At 43.4% G+C, this 13469-nt stretch overlaps 1 protein-coding gene across 2 annotated transcripts in view; it reads left to right on the forward strand.

Moving 5' to 3' along the window:
• The window catches only part of syt10 (synaptotagmin X), a 78421-nt gene that overhangs the window by 56657 nt on the left and 8295 nt on the right, over positions 1-13469 (forward strand). For both annotated transcript variants that reach the window (XM_087997094.1, XM_043709805.2), the window contains exon 6: positions 2879-3008. In XM_087997094.1, the coding sequence (XP_087853220.1) occupies positions 2879-3008 (130 nt within the window). The remainder of the gene's footprint in view (positions 1-2878; positions 3009-13469) is intronic.

Genomic DNA, 13469 nt, shown 5'->3' on the forward strand with positions numbered 1-13469 from the left:
ATATTAGAGGATGCAGAAGGTTTCAGTTGTGGAGAGAGGCTGGATAGTTGGGATAGTTTCCTTGGAGTAAAGAAGGCTGAAGCAAAACTTGACTGAGGACTACAAAATTATGAGGGGCATAGACAGGGCTCCAAAGTAGAGGGGTGAATTACTAGAACGTATAGATTTAAGAGAAGAGGCAGAAGGTTTAAAGAGAATTTAAGGAACAGTGTTTTCACGTAGAGAATGCAGGGTATCTTGAACTCATTGCCTGAAAGGGTGGTTGAGGCAGGAACCGTTACAACATTTAACAAATATTTAGAGCTCAAAGGGCATCTGTCCATGCTGTAAGGCTCTATGACTCTATCAAATGGAGATTGCTTCATTTGAAATAGGTATTTTTTTCTATTCTTTCATGGAATCTGGGCATCGCTGACGATGCCAACATCTTGATAGGTCATTTTAGAGTGATGTTAGGAGTCAATCACATTACTGTGGGTCTGGGCTCACATGTACATAGAATGCCAACTCGTGGAGCATTTCAGGGAACATCTCTGGGAAACACGCACCCAACAACCCCACTGCCTTGTGGCTGATCACCTCAACTCCCCCTCCCACTCTGCCAAGGCATGTAAGTCCTGGGCCTCCTCCACCGCCAAATCCAAGCCACCTGAAGACTGGAGGAAGAACACCTCATCTTGGGACCCTCAACCACATGGCATTAGCATCAACTTCACCAGTTTCCTTATTTCCCCTCCCCCCTCACCTCATCCCAGATCCAACCCTCCAACTCAGCAGCACCCTCATGAACTGTCCTACCTGTCCATCTTCCTTCCCACCTACATGCTGCACCCTCCCCGCTGACCTATCACAATCACCCCCTACCTGCATCCATCTATTGCCTTCCCAGCTACCTCTCTCTCTACCCCCACCCCAACATCCTATTAATCTGTCAGCACCCTTCTCCCCCCCACCCCCCAACCCCCGACATTCCAGTCAAAGGGTTTACGCCCAAAACTGCTGCTCCTCAGATGCTGCCTGACCTGCCGTGCTTTTCCAGTACCACACTTTTAGACCCTGACTATCCAGCATCTGCAGTCCTCGCTTTCTCTCAAAGTCTCACATTTGGTCAAAGTAAGGATGGCAGATTTTCTGTGCAATTCTGTACCACAGAAGGCTGTGGAGGCCAAGTATATTAGAGAAAGAGACATATTTCTGGGTTTTAAAGGCATCAATAGGTATGGGATTGAGATAGAGCACCAACTATGGTCATGTGGAATGGTGGTGCAGGCTTGAGGGGCTGAATGGCTGCTAGTTTGATATTTTCCTACCCTGAAGGACATGTGATCCAGATGGGTTTTTGAGAACAATCACTGACAATATTATGGACACAATTACTGAGACTATTTTTAATATCCAGATTTATAAAAGAAACAAGTTAAATCCAGTTAGAGTGGGATTTGAGCATGTTTTCCCAGCTCATTAGCCTGGTAAAATTCTTAGTCAAATAATAGTTCTGCTACACCACTACCTCTTTATAAAGTACCATTAATTTCAGTCTGTGCCTTCACAAGATGTGCATCAAATGTCCTAGTGTTGGTCAAGGTCCCTTACTGGGTTGGGCTGTTCTTTGTGGAACTGACATTGAGGGTAGCTACATGTTGTGGGCAGGTGTAAACGTCCAGGTGAATAGCGTGAGGTTCCTGAGTTTTAAATGCCACCCTTTCTGTCCAGTAGCTGGGCAGGCAATGGCAGAGTGATCCTGGTTAGTAATCCAGAGCTTGAGTTTTAATCTCACCACGATTGATGGTGAGATTTAAATTGAATACAAAATCTGAAATTGGTACTTTTTTAAATGGCAATCAGATAGCTCTCAGCTCTCATTAGTTGAGACTGAACAAAACCCATTCATTTTCATGCCCGTTTAGGGAGGGAAATCACCCAGTCTGCCTTACATGCGACTCCAGACTCGCAGCAATGTGTGTGATTTTTAACTGCCCTCTGAAATGGCTCCGGAGAGCTAATCAATTCATGGGCAGCTAGGGGTGGCTACAAATGCTAGCTTTGCCCACGATACCCTGGTCCGTGCGAGATAAAGTGAAAAAGATTGGGGAAACTTTAAATGGCAAGCGCAGGTTCTCATAACACCGTGTTTGACATAAATCTGCAAGAAAGGTAGTTACGCTGGTGCAATATGTCTGTTTGAGGTCGAAAAGACACAGGGGTTCACCTAAAACATATACATTTAAGGAGGGTGTTTTTTGTTTAACCCTGGGTAGTGTGTGAATTCTGTTCTGTGAGTAAGTATGGGCTGCAGATGCTGGAGATCAGAGTCGAGATTGTGATGCTGGAAAAGCACAGCAGGTCATGCAGCACCCGAGGAGCAGGAGAATCAATGTTTCGGACAAGAGCCCTTCATCAGGAATGAGGCTTGTGGGCTGGTGGGGGGTGCTGAGAGATAAATGGGAAGGGGTTGGGGCTGGGGGGGGAGGTAGCTAAGAGTGCGATAGGTAGATGGAATTGGGGGTAATAGTGATAGGTCAGAAGGCAGGGTGGAGCGGATAGGTGGGAAGGAAGATGGACAGGTTATGAGGGCGGTGCCAAGTTGGGATGTTGGAACTGGGATAAGGTGGGGGGAGGGAAATGAGGAAACTAGTGAAATCCACATTGATACCATGGGGTTGGAGGTTTCCGAGGCAGAAGTTGAGGCGTTCTTCCTCCAGGCATTGGGTGGTTAGGGTGTGGCGATGGAGGAGGCCCAGGACCTGCATGTCCTTGGCAGAGTGGGAGGGAGAGTTGAAGTGTTTGGCCACGGGGTGGTTCTACCTGCTCCCCGTCTTGCCCCTCGCTGCTGCTTTTGTGTCAGAATAACAATGAGTTTCTTGCTCCTCGCCCACAGCGTCGGTCATAATGAAGTCATTGGGGTTTGTCGTGTAGGACAAGATGCTGAAGGCCTTGGACGTGATCACTGGAATGAAATGCTAGCATACCCTCGCAAACCGATTGCCCACTGGCACCCATTGGCAGAGGTAAGACTGGCAGCTGGAGCTTTCATCTGGCTCAGGCTCATGCCTCACTGGTTAAACAGGGAGTTACCTGAATGTAGCCTCCACCTGTTTAATACAGCTGTAACATAACAAGCTGGCAAGTTAGCTTCCAGCTGTATAACACTGTAGTTAGGCTACATTTGGAATATAGCGAGCAGTTCTGGTCACCACACTACTGGAAGGATGTGGATGGTTCTGCCACCTTTGGAATACTGCAGGCAATTCTAGCTTCCTTTCTATAGGAAGGGTGTTGTGAAACTTAAAAGGGTGCAGAAAAGATTTATCAGGATGTTGGAGAGTTTGTGCTATAGCGAGAGGTTGAATAGGCTGGGGCTGTTTTCCCTGGAGTGTCAGAGACTGAGGGGTGATCTAATAGAGGTTAATAAAATCATGAGGGGCATGGATAGGATGAATAGCAAGGTCTTTACCCCAGAGTAGGGGAGTCCAAAACTAGAGGTTTGAGGTTAGAGGAGAAAAGTTTAAGAGGGACTTCAGAAACAACTTTTTCATGCTGTGGGTTGTGTGTGTGTGGAATGAGCTGCCAGAGGAAGTGGTGGAGGCTGGCACAATTGCAACGTTTAAAAGACATCTGGAAGGGTATATGAATAGGAAAGATTTATGGTCCAACTGAAACTAGATTAATTTAGGATATCTGATGAACATGGACACATTGGACTGAAGGGTCTGTTTCTGTGCTGTTACTGCTCTATGACTATGTGACTCTGTGCTTTGAAGAACGTGCAGAGAGGGTTTAAAGGACGTTGCCTAGTCTAGAGGATTTTAGTTGTGAGGCGAGGTTGGATAAACTCAGATTGTTTTCACTGGAACGACAGAGACTGAGGGGTGACCTGATAGAAGTCTACAAAATTATGAGAGGCATAGATAGGGTGGATAACCAGAGGCTTTTACCCCGGGGTGGAAAGGGCAAATGTAACAAAGCACCGGTTCAAGGTGAAAGGGGGAAAGTTTGGGGGAGAAGTGCAGGGAGAACTTTTCACCCAGAGGGTAGTGGGTGCCTGGAACACACTATCGGTGGAGGTAGTGGAAAAAGGCACATTAGCAACATGTAAGGAGTATCTTGATAGACACATGAGTGGGAGGCAAACAGGGGGATAGAAATCACGCATGGGCACTAAGTAGAGTGTCTAAATAAGGATTAGAATCGGCGCAGGCTTATTGGGCCGAAGAGCCTGTTCCTCTGCTGTACTGAATTGTATTTTTGTGTGCTGAAGCTAATGGGATTGAGTGCTTCTCAACTGGTATTACTTCTTTTTTAAACAATTGGAGGGCAGATTTTGTGGAGTGTGGAGGGGTAAAATTCAGAAAGAAATATTTGCATTTCCCTAGTGCCTTTTCAGAAGCACCCACAGCCAATTAGGTACGAACGTTTTGAAGTGTAATCACTGTTATACTGTTGGAAATCTGGCAGCTAATGTAAGCACAGCAAGCTCCTACAAATATAATGTGGTGTTGAGCAGGTAATGTGTTTTTCTGATGTTAGTTAAGGGATAAATATTCATGCTTGGTTTATTAGATTTAACATTCGCCCCAGGGATGGAAAACACAATCAAATCAAGACACCCACGTTGGTGATACTAGGATTGATAATGTCTTCCGCAAAGAATGGCAGGCCATGACACCTAATTTGCATACTTTGTACAAATCTCATCAAGTGGAAAATGAGGTACATGATTAATTCTGTCTATGACAAAGAGATTGACATCTGGGTCACAGAGGGCATGGAAATATGGTGCAAACTGCAGACACTTGTGTGTGCGCACGAATTGAGTTTTACACTTCAGATTAGAGTGTTAAAGCCCACAGCTGATCGGCATTAAAGGACTTCAGTGTCTGGACTGGAAGAGACAATGAAATGTAACAGCAGAAGTTGAGTGTTCACCTCATCAAGGAGGAGAAAGTGAGGACTGCAGATGCTGGAGATCAGAGTCAAGAGAGTGGTGCTGGAAAAGCACAGCAGGTCAGGCAGCATCCGAGGAGCAGGAGAATCAACGTTTCGGGCATAAGCCCTTCTTCAGGAATGAGGTCATGGCTGATCTGATAATCCTCAATTCCACTTTCCTGCCATTTCCCCATAATCCTTTATTCACTTACTGATTAAAAATCTATCCAACAGGATCACTGTCACTAATTTAATGTACTGTTCTTGGGATGTAGGAGTTGTTGGCAAGCCCAGCGTTTGCTGCTACACCATAATTCCTCTTGACTGAGAGTCAACCTTTCATTGTAGATATCCAGTCAAATGTAGACCAGACCTGTTAAGGGTAGCAGATTATTCTCCTGAAACGGATGCAGTGTTTTCTTTTAATGACAATTGATGATCGTTTTAAGGTCAACATCACTGAGACTAATTTTCAAAGCCAGATTTATTCATTGAGCTTAATTTCCATGAGCTGCCAAGGTGAGATTTGAACTGATGTCCTCTGAGCATTAGCCTGGGCCTTTGTGTTTTCAGTGCCATGATTTTACCACTATACCACTTGGTGACAGCATTTTAATTTTAAAAGCATTTAGCAATTTTGGTATGTTGTCAGAGGTTTTGACATCACTGGCTTTGTTTGTGCAACTTGCTCTTAATGCCCCCCGAACAAGTCTGTAATACATTTGCCCCCCACACTGAAAGAGAGAATAGGATCAGAACAAAATGACACCATATCATTGACAGCCTCCATTCACAGCTTTCATCAAAGGAATAAGCCAGTCAGGAAAAGACACATCCTTTGAGGAAAGTGAAATATTTAAAGAATTTGAGGGTGAATTGAACATAGCAGCAGGAGTTCCTGACGCATTCCTGATGAAGGGCTTATGCCCAAAATGTCGATTCTCCTGCTCCTCAGATGCTGCCTGACCGGCTGTGCTCTTCCAGCATCACACTTCCGACTCTGATCTCCAGCGTCTCACTTTCTCATAGCAATAGTAGTAGGCCATTCAGCCTAACAAGTCTGCCCCACCATTCAGTACGATCATGGCTGATCAAAACTTCAATGCCTTTTACTCGCCCCATCCCCTAACTCTGTATCTCACTGATGTTCAGAAATCTATGGATCTCTACTTTAAACACACTCAGAGACTGAGCTTCCACAGCCTCTTGGTGGAAAATGCCAAAGGTTCACAACCATCTGAACAAGACAATTTCTCCTTATCTTAGAATTAGTGGAACTCCCTTTGTTTTTTTAAAATAGTGCCCCCTGGTTCTTGACTTTGCAGACAGGGAAATTTTCCTTTTCATGCTTGTAGTCTCAGCACCCTGATCCACTTGCCTTCAATTGCTGCCTAGACTGATGCCTTTGCTCATGACTATAAATTGGGAAGGGTGGTCTGTCTACTAGTATGGAACTCGCACACTGGGACAAAGTGATTTCTCATTATCAGAAATTACATTTCCAGTTTATAAATTGATGGTTGCTGAACTTATTAGCTTTATGCCTGAATTTGCTCTCTAATTTTGATCCTGGAATGTGCTAACTAGACAATTATTTTGGAACTCTATTACAAAAAATGTGAGGATTCATGGTTTCAGGTATGTTTTGTAGATACTGGAAGCGATCACCTAAGTAGATTTTGCTCACCTGGAGATGAGTGGAAAAGGAAATGTCAATGCATCGAGGAAGGATCAGAAATTCTCACTGCAATTTCAGTTCCCAAATATTAAAAGGAGCAGTGATTACTGCTATGTGACATAACAGCCTGAAATAGAGCAGGGAGACTTTGAAGCCTGTGTCCCTTAACAATCCTTTCTGAACCTAATGTGTGTTCAGGTTGTTAAACATTCATTGAATGTACAATTTCAATTTCATTTTCTATCTGTAGCATCAAATGGAGGCCCAATCTGTTCAAATACCATTGGAATCTGTAAATGATTGCCAATTAAAGGACGTTTAAGAAAACCCCAGAGATCAGGGGGACGAGAGCTACATAGTCTGACTAAACCTGCCGTTTCTGAGCTATAATATGAAGTGTTTTATTTTCCCAAGTTGTAGGAAGATAAAATAACTGGTTAACACAGCATTATCATTTCAAAAGCAGAACGTGGAGTGGAGAGTTGTGTTGCCGTTAGTAACCCATACAAGAAAAGATATTATGACTGCATTGGGAAGAATTTGCTGTCACTTGAGGCCCTGTTGTTGAAAAAGCCTTTACAACTGTGTAAATATCTAATTAAAATAACAAGGTGACCAGTTGTGTGACTGACTGCTATTCAGGACAAAACTGATTTATGCCAGGTTTCATTATTCACAGGAAAATGACTCTATTGTAAACAAACATTCTTTAACAAATAGCAGGGAAAGGAAATGATTACTAATTATGCAACTTAAAATATAACCCTTAAACACCAAATGCACAGACTCAGTCATTCACACATAAGACGAACAAAAGACAGATAGTTTGACGCAAATGTAGTGGTTGGAGAGACATAAGCACGGGAAAACAAATTTCTAAGGAAGATGTTGCAGTAATAGTGTTATGGGGAGAAAATGAGGACTGCAGATGCTGGAGATCAGAGCTGAAAATGTGTTGCTGGAAAAGCGCAGCAGGTCAGGCAGCATCAAAGGAGCAGGAGAATCGACGTTTCGGGCATGAGCCCTTCAATCCTTGTAGAGGGAGGAAGAGAGCTTCTTCAAGGGAGGCATCCTTGCAAGAGGATTCACAGTAGGTTAAAATCTTCGAGGAGAAAGTGAGGACTGCAGATGCTGGAGTAATAGTGTTATGTGCTGGTTATGATCTTTCTAATTTCCCTAGATTCTGAAACAGTCCCAGTGGGTGGAAAGGTAGCAAATATAACCCAGTCCTGAAGAAAGGTCCTGCCCAAAACATTGACTCTCTTACTCCTCAGATGCTGCCTGACCTGCTGTGCTTTTCCAGTGCCACGCTTTATCAACTCTGGCTCTCCAGCGTCTGCTGGCCTCACTATCTCCTAGCAAATATAATGCAGCCATGGAAGGAGGAAGGAGGAAGGGAAGGAGGGAGAAAACAGGGAGCTTCCCAACAGTTAGCCTGAAAACAGCTGTTGAGAAAATGCTGGAACCCAGAATTAAGGAAGTAATAACTTAGCCATGTTATGGTTATTCTCTTTATCCATACCATAGGAGGACTCGAGTATGCAACTAACTTACAGTGGCTAAACAGAGTTCTCTCTAATGCTCTGACGTGGCTGTGTTTCATCACTTAGTCTGACATCTATCCAATGAAATCTGAAAACTGCAGATGCTGTAAATCAGAAACAAAATCAGAAATTGCTGGAAAAGCTCAGCAGGTCTGGCATCATCTGTAGAGAAATCAGAGTTAACGTTTCAGGTGAAGTGACCTGAAATGTTAACTCTGATTTCTCTCCATACATGCTGCCAGACCTGCTGAGCTTTTCCAGCAATTTCTGACATCTTTCCAATATATTTTCAAAGCATACATTGTTTACATTTCATTCTTCCACAATAGACAGAAGGTTTCCACCTAGGTCCTTCTGCTGGCCTGTCTGCAGGAATCAGCCTATCCTCTAGTTTATGTTCAAGGCTGGTACAGGCTTTAGGATGGATAAGGTTCCAATCTTTTCTGCTGAGATGGTCACTTAGAGTGTTCAAGGTTCATGCTTCTAAAATGCGCCTTATTGCAGGAGCTTGCCTTTTTGCTATAGAAGTCTGCTTTTTAAAATCATACTTAATTACTGTTACAGTCATATTGGACTCACATTACTCTGTTTCTCTCTGCACAGAGGCTGCCAGACCTGCTGAGTTTCTCCAGCACGTTTTGCTTTTATTTCAGATCACCAACATCTACAGGCGTTTGTGGTGGTGTATTCAGCCCCACCAGCCCAGGAGTTCAGCTTTATCAGCCTGGGATCCTTGGTTTGTGACGTTAGTGAGTGAGCCAAGTGGTCAGAGGGTATCCCATCTGACTGATGGCTCTTTGCCCAAAGTAGTCAGACTGCAGAGAGGGCTCAGTCCTGCTGTAGGTGTGCGCAGGATTAAAATTTGAGCAGTTGTCTGAGTAAGATACCAGGCTTGTGGATGCAGTCTGCTTGATGAAGCTGCCTGTCCTTCCTGTGTGGCAGTGGCACGATCCGAGAAGCTGTGAATCACTGTAGTGATGAAGGCATTGAAATATCCGCAAGTGACTAATTTGTACTAAAAATTGCAACTTGCTAACTGTATTTGTAAATGTCACAGTTTTAAATTGAGGTTAAAAAGCAACAACTATCTGTTCAAAAATACTATTGTGATTATAGTGGCAATCAATGCACAATTTTAACACTAAGATTGATTTTGGGCAGCATTACTGTGAGTTAGCATTTGAGGTTAATGATTAACAGAACAATCTATAATGCTCTTAATTAAGATAGATTACCAAGCAAGCCCCAGTCAAAGGTCTCAAGATCCAAGCAGCCTGCAATTTCCGAGACCATCACAACAGCAGTAATCTGCACTTCAGGCAACAATGGGACTTCACGGGGCAGACTTGACAAAGTATTCAGACTCTCTGGGCCCCACTGGTGGTGTCCTCTGCAATCAAATCTCTGTCTGGTATGTGCACACTGGCGTAATTGAACAACAGACGTCTGAAATTTGCACACCTTCCTCAACAGGATGTTTCAAAGAAAATCCTGATTTTCGGAGGCTTCTTGTAGAACTGTGGACTGGGGAACCTTGTCTTACAATTACTTTGAGAGAGCTCATATGTATGGTTACCGAGGTCTCGGTCTCATCATCACTTTACAAAGTCATGCCATTTCTCACGTGTTGTGTCTCCACACTCATCTTCTCAAAGTGCATCACCTCATACCCCTCCGTGTAAAAATTCGCCTGCAATACTTCTGACCATTAGCATGCTGCCCTTAGCATATTACATCTATCATCTGATCCATGACTTCCCCATATTTTACATCATCTGTGAACCTTATCATGCTGCTCCCCCTATCTGATTGTCGCTCATTTACAAACATTGTTGGGAGAAAGAGGCTGAAAGCAGACCGTTAAGGTGAGGTGGGTGGAGTAACCATTACAAAGCTTTACTGTTACCTGAAACCCATCCGTTACCACTTTCCTTTGCTTCCTAAGTCAAATTCTGTCTTCATTCTATCACTTCCCCTTAATTGTATGAGTTTTTAACTTAATAATGTGGCATTCTAAAAGTCCATGTATGCACCATCCACTGTGTTACTGTGATCAACCTTCCCTGTAATGTTATGTAAGAATTAGATATAAGGAACTATTAACAAATTTGTTTTGTTTTGAGTAGCCCATGCCTTTCCAGTTGCATTTATTTTGTTGCTGGCAGTGGTTTGCATTAACATCACCATCACTGATGGCTGACTGGCCTGTAGCTTTGTGGTTTCTCCCTCTCCTCTTTGTTGTGTAATGTATAACATGAGTAAAGCTCCAGTCCTCTATCACCACCCCTGTGTTCAATGTGTTGGAAGACTGATCCTTGGAAAAAAGAACTGGAAGTGACATCACCCACCTTAAGAAACCAAAACCTATAAATAGAGAGGTGGGGCATAGCAGCAATGCTTCACTGGAGACTCTCACTGATGATGTTACCTAGTATGGTGACGAAACATCTGAAAACAAACCTTCCAGCTCAGCGAGCTAACTTCACATACTTACTGTTACTAATACTTCCAACTATTTCTACTTTGACTTATTTTAAGAGACCACCATTTGTGTTCATGGGATATGGTATTGCTGGCTAGGCCAGTATCTATCGTCCATCCCCAATTACTCAGAGGGCAGTTGAGTGTCAACCATATTGCTGTGGGTCTGGAGTCACATGCAAGTCAGACCAGGTAAGGATGGCAGTTTCCTTCCCTAAAGGATATTAGTGAACCACACATGTTTCCTGACAATTGGCAATGGATTCATGGTTATCATAAGATTCTTAATTCCAGATTTTTATTGGATTCAAATTGCACCATCTGCCAAGATAGGATTCAAACCTAGGTCCCCAGAACATTATCTGGACCTCTGGATTAATGGTCTAGTGATAATACCAAAAGACCAATGCCTGACATGAGGATTTCACTTTGGATTTTAAATAGGCCCATCTCTTTTTTTAGCTGAGTACTTACTCAATATTCATTCTTTAATTTCAGCACGATGATACTAATGTGTCCTTGCGTATTTTTTATTCATTCATGGTGTATGCTGGCTGGGACAGCTTTTATTGCCATTCCTAGTTGCCCTTGCGAAGGTAGTGATGAACTGCTTTCCTGAACTGCAGCAGTCCATGTTCTGTAGATAGACTGACAATGCTGTCATAGAGTCATAGATAGAGTCATAGAGATGTAGAGCATGGAAACAGACCCTTCGGTCCAACCTGCCCATGCCGATCAGATATCCCAACCCAATCTAGTCCCACCTGCCAGCACCTGGCCCATATCCCTCCAAACCCTTCCTATTCATATACCCATCCAAATGCCTCTTAAATGTTGCAATTGTACCAGCCTCCACCACTTCCTCTGGCAGCTCATTCCATACACATACCACCCTCTGTGTGAAAAAGTTGCTCCTTAGGTCTATTTTATATCTTTCCCCTCTCACCCTAAACCTATGCCCTCTAGTTCTGGACTCCCCGACACCAGGGAAAAGACTTTATCTATTTATCCTATCCATGCCCCTCATAATTTTGTAAACCTCTGTAAGGTCACCCCTCAGCCTCTGATGCTCCAGGGAAAACAGCCCCAGCCTGTTCAGTCTCTCCCTATAGCTCAAATCCTCCAACCCTGGCAACATCCTTGTAAATCTTTTCTGCACCCTTTCAAGTTTCACAACATCTTTCCTATAGGAAGGAGACCAGAATTGCATGCAATATTCCAACAGTGGCCTAACCAATGTCCTGTACAGCCCCAAATCTTGTACTCAATACTCTGACCAATAAAGGAAATCATACCAAATGCTTCCTTCCCTATCCTATCTACCTGCGACTCCACTTTCAAGGAGCTATGAACCTGCACTCCAAGGTCTGGGTTCCAGTAACACTGAAGTTTGACCCAGTAACACCCTGGGCTAGGTCTTTTCTAAATCACTAAAGTTCATTCTCCCAGATTGAACATTTTGACTTCAACATTCTCTGGTTCCTTCCTTCACTTAACAAATTGTGAATCTTTGGAACTCGCTACCCCAAGGAGCTACTGTGGTCTATTGTTGAATATATTCATCACTAAGATTAAGGGAATTAAGGGAAATGGGAGTTAGGTGGTAAAGTAGATGACTAATAATTGTATTGAATGGCAGAGCAGGCTTAAGGGTCTGTATTGTTCTTCACCAAATTCGGACAAGATGCCTAAGAAATAATGGAACAAGGGAAAAGCTGATGGATATATTAATTTAAGGTTCATTGGGTGAGAATTAGTTGTATATATATTGGAAGCTAGTAATCAGTAGGGGGAGGAACTGTAGTTAACTGAAATAAAACTGTTACAAGAAGTGTGGACTTGGATTCTGTTTAAAAAAACCCAATTTCTTTTGTGTATGGTCCACTCCTGTTCCTTTTTCCTATGCTCTTCTTAAAAACCAAGTTTAAATCTCAACTTTAGCGGTCGAAGAATTTGGCAGTACAAGGATTCCAGTTTTTCTTAAAAAAATTCCATATCTAAAAGAAAACTGGTTTCATTACAAGCGACCATGAAGCTGCTAGACTTGTCAAAATTCCACTATCCTTTGGAAATTAAAGGTTGCTTTCTTCGGACATTTTCTGAGCAGTCTGTCTGGCGATATTATTACACACTGCATAAAAGCTTTGACAAAGGGTCAGTTAGACTTGAAACGTCAGCTCTTTTCTCTCCTTACAGATGCTGCCAGACTTGCTGAGATTTTCCAGCATTTTCTCTTTTTTGATATTATTGCACATCTCTGGAGCAGGTGGGCTTAAACCTGGGCCTCCTACCTCAGAACTTTAAAATGTGTTGCTGGAAAAGCGCAGCAGGTCAGACAGCATCCTTCTCCTTTGATGCTGCCTGACCTGCTGCGCTTTTCCAGCAACACATTTTTAAGCTCTGATCTCCAACATCTGCAGTCCTCACCTCCTCCTACCTCAGAGGTAGGGACACTCCCACGGCACCACCAAGATCCCTCCAAGATGCCACCCCTACATAAACAAGTCTACAGGTGACATTTAGATTAGGGGCTTGTTTTTGCCGTTATTTTTTGTTAAACGGCTAACCATCTGAGTAGCCAATTCAATATTTACACTCAAAGCCTCTTAAGGGCAATATGAACTGTCAAAAGTGAGGGGGAGGTAGGGGGGCACTAAATCAACATGGAGTTGGAAAGGAAATAAAGCATTGTGTCCCCCATGCTGCCCACCTAATAGCATCAAGAGCATTGATGGACACTACGTGCTCTACATGCTCGGGCATAAATATAAACACAGAAGAGAGGCAGAAGTTGGCAGAGCTGCTGTTTTGGTTTTGCCCCTCGGGATGACTGAGACACA

Source organism: Chiloscyllium plagiosum, unplaced genomic scaffold (genome assembly GCF_037043375.1).
Source record: "Chiloscyllium plagiosum isolate Xiang-an unplaced genomic scaffold, Cpla_swu_hap1 HiC_scaffold_19, whole genome shotgun sequence".
Taxonomy (NCBI): Eukaryota; Metazoa; Chordata; class Chondrichthyes; order Orectolobiformes; family Hemiscylliidae; genus Chiloscyllium; species Chiloscyllium plagiosum.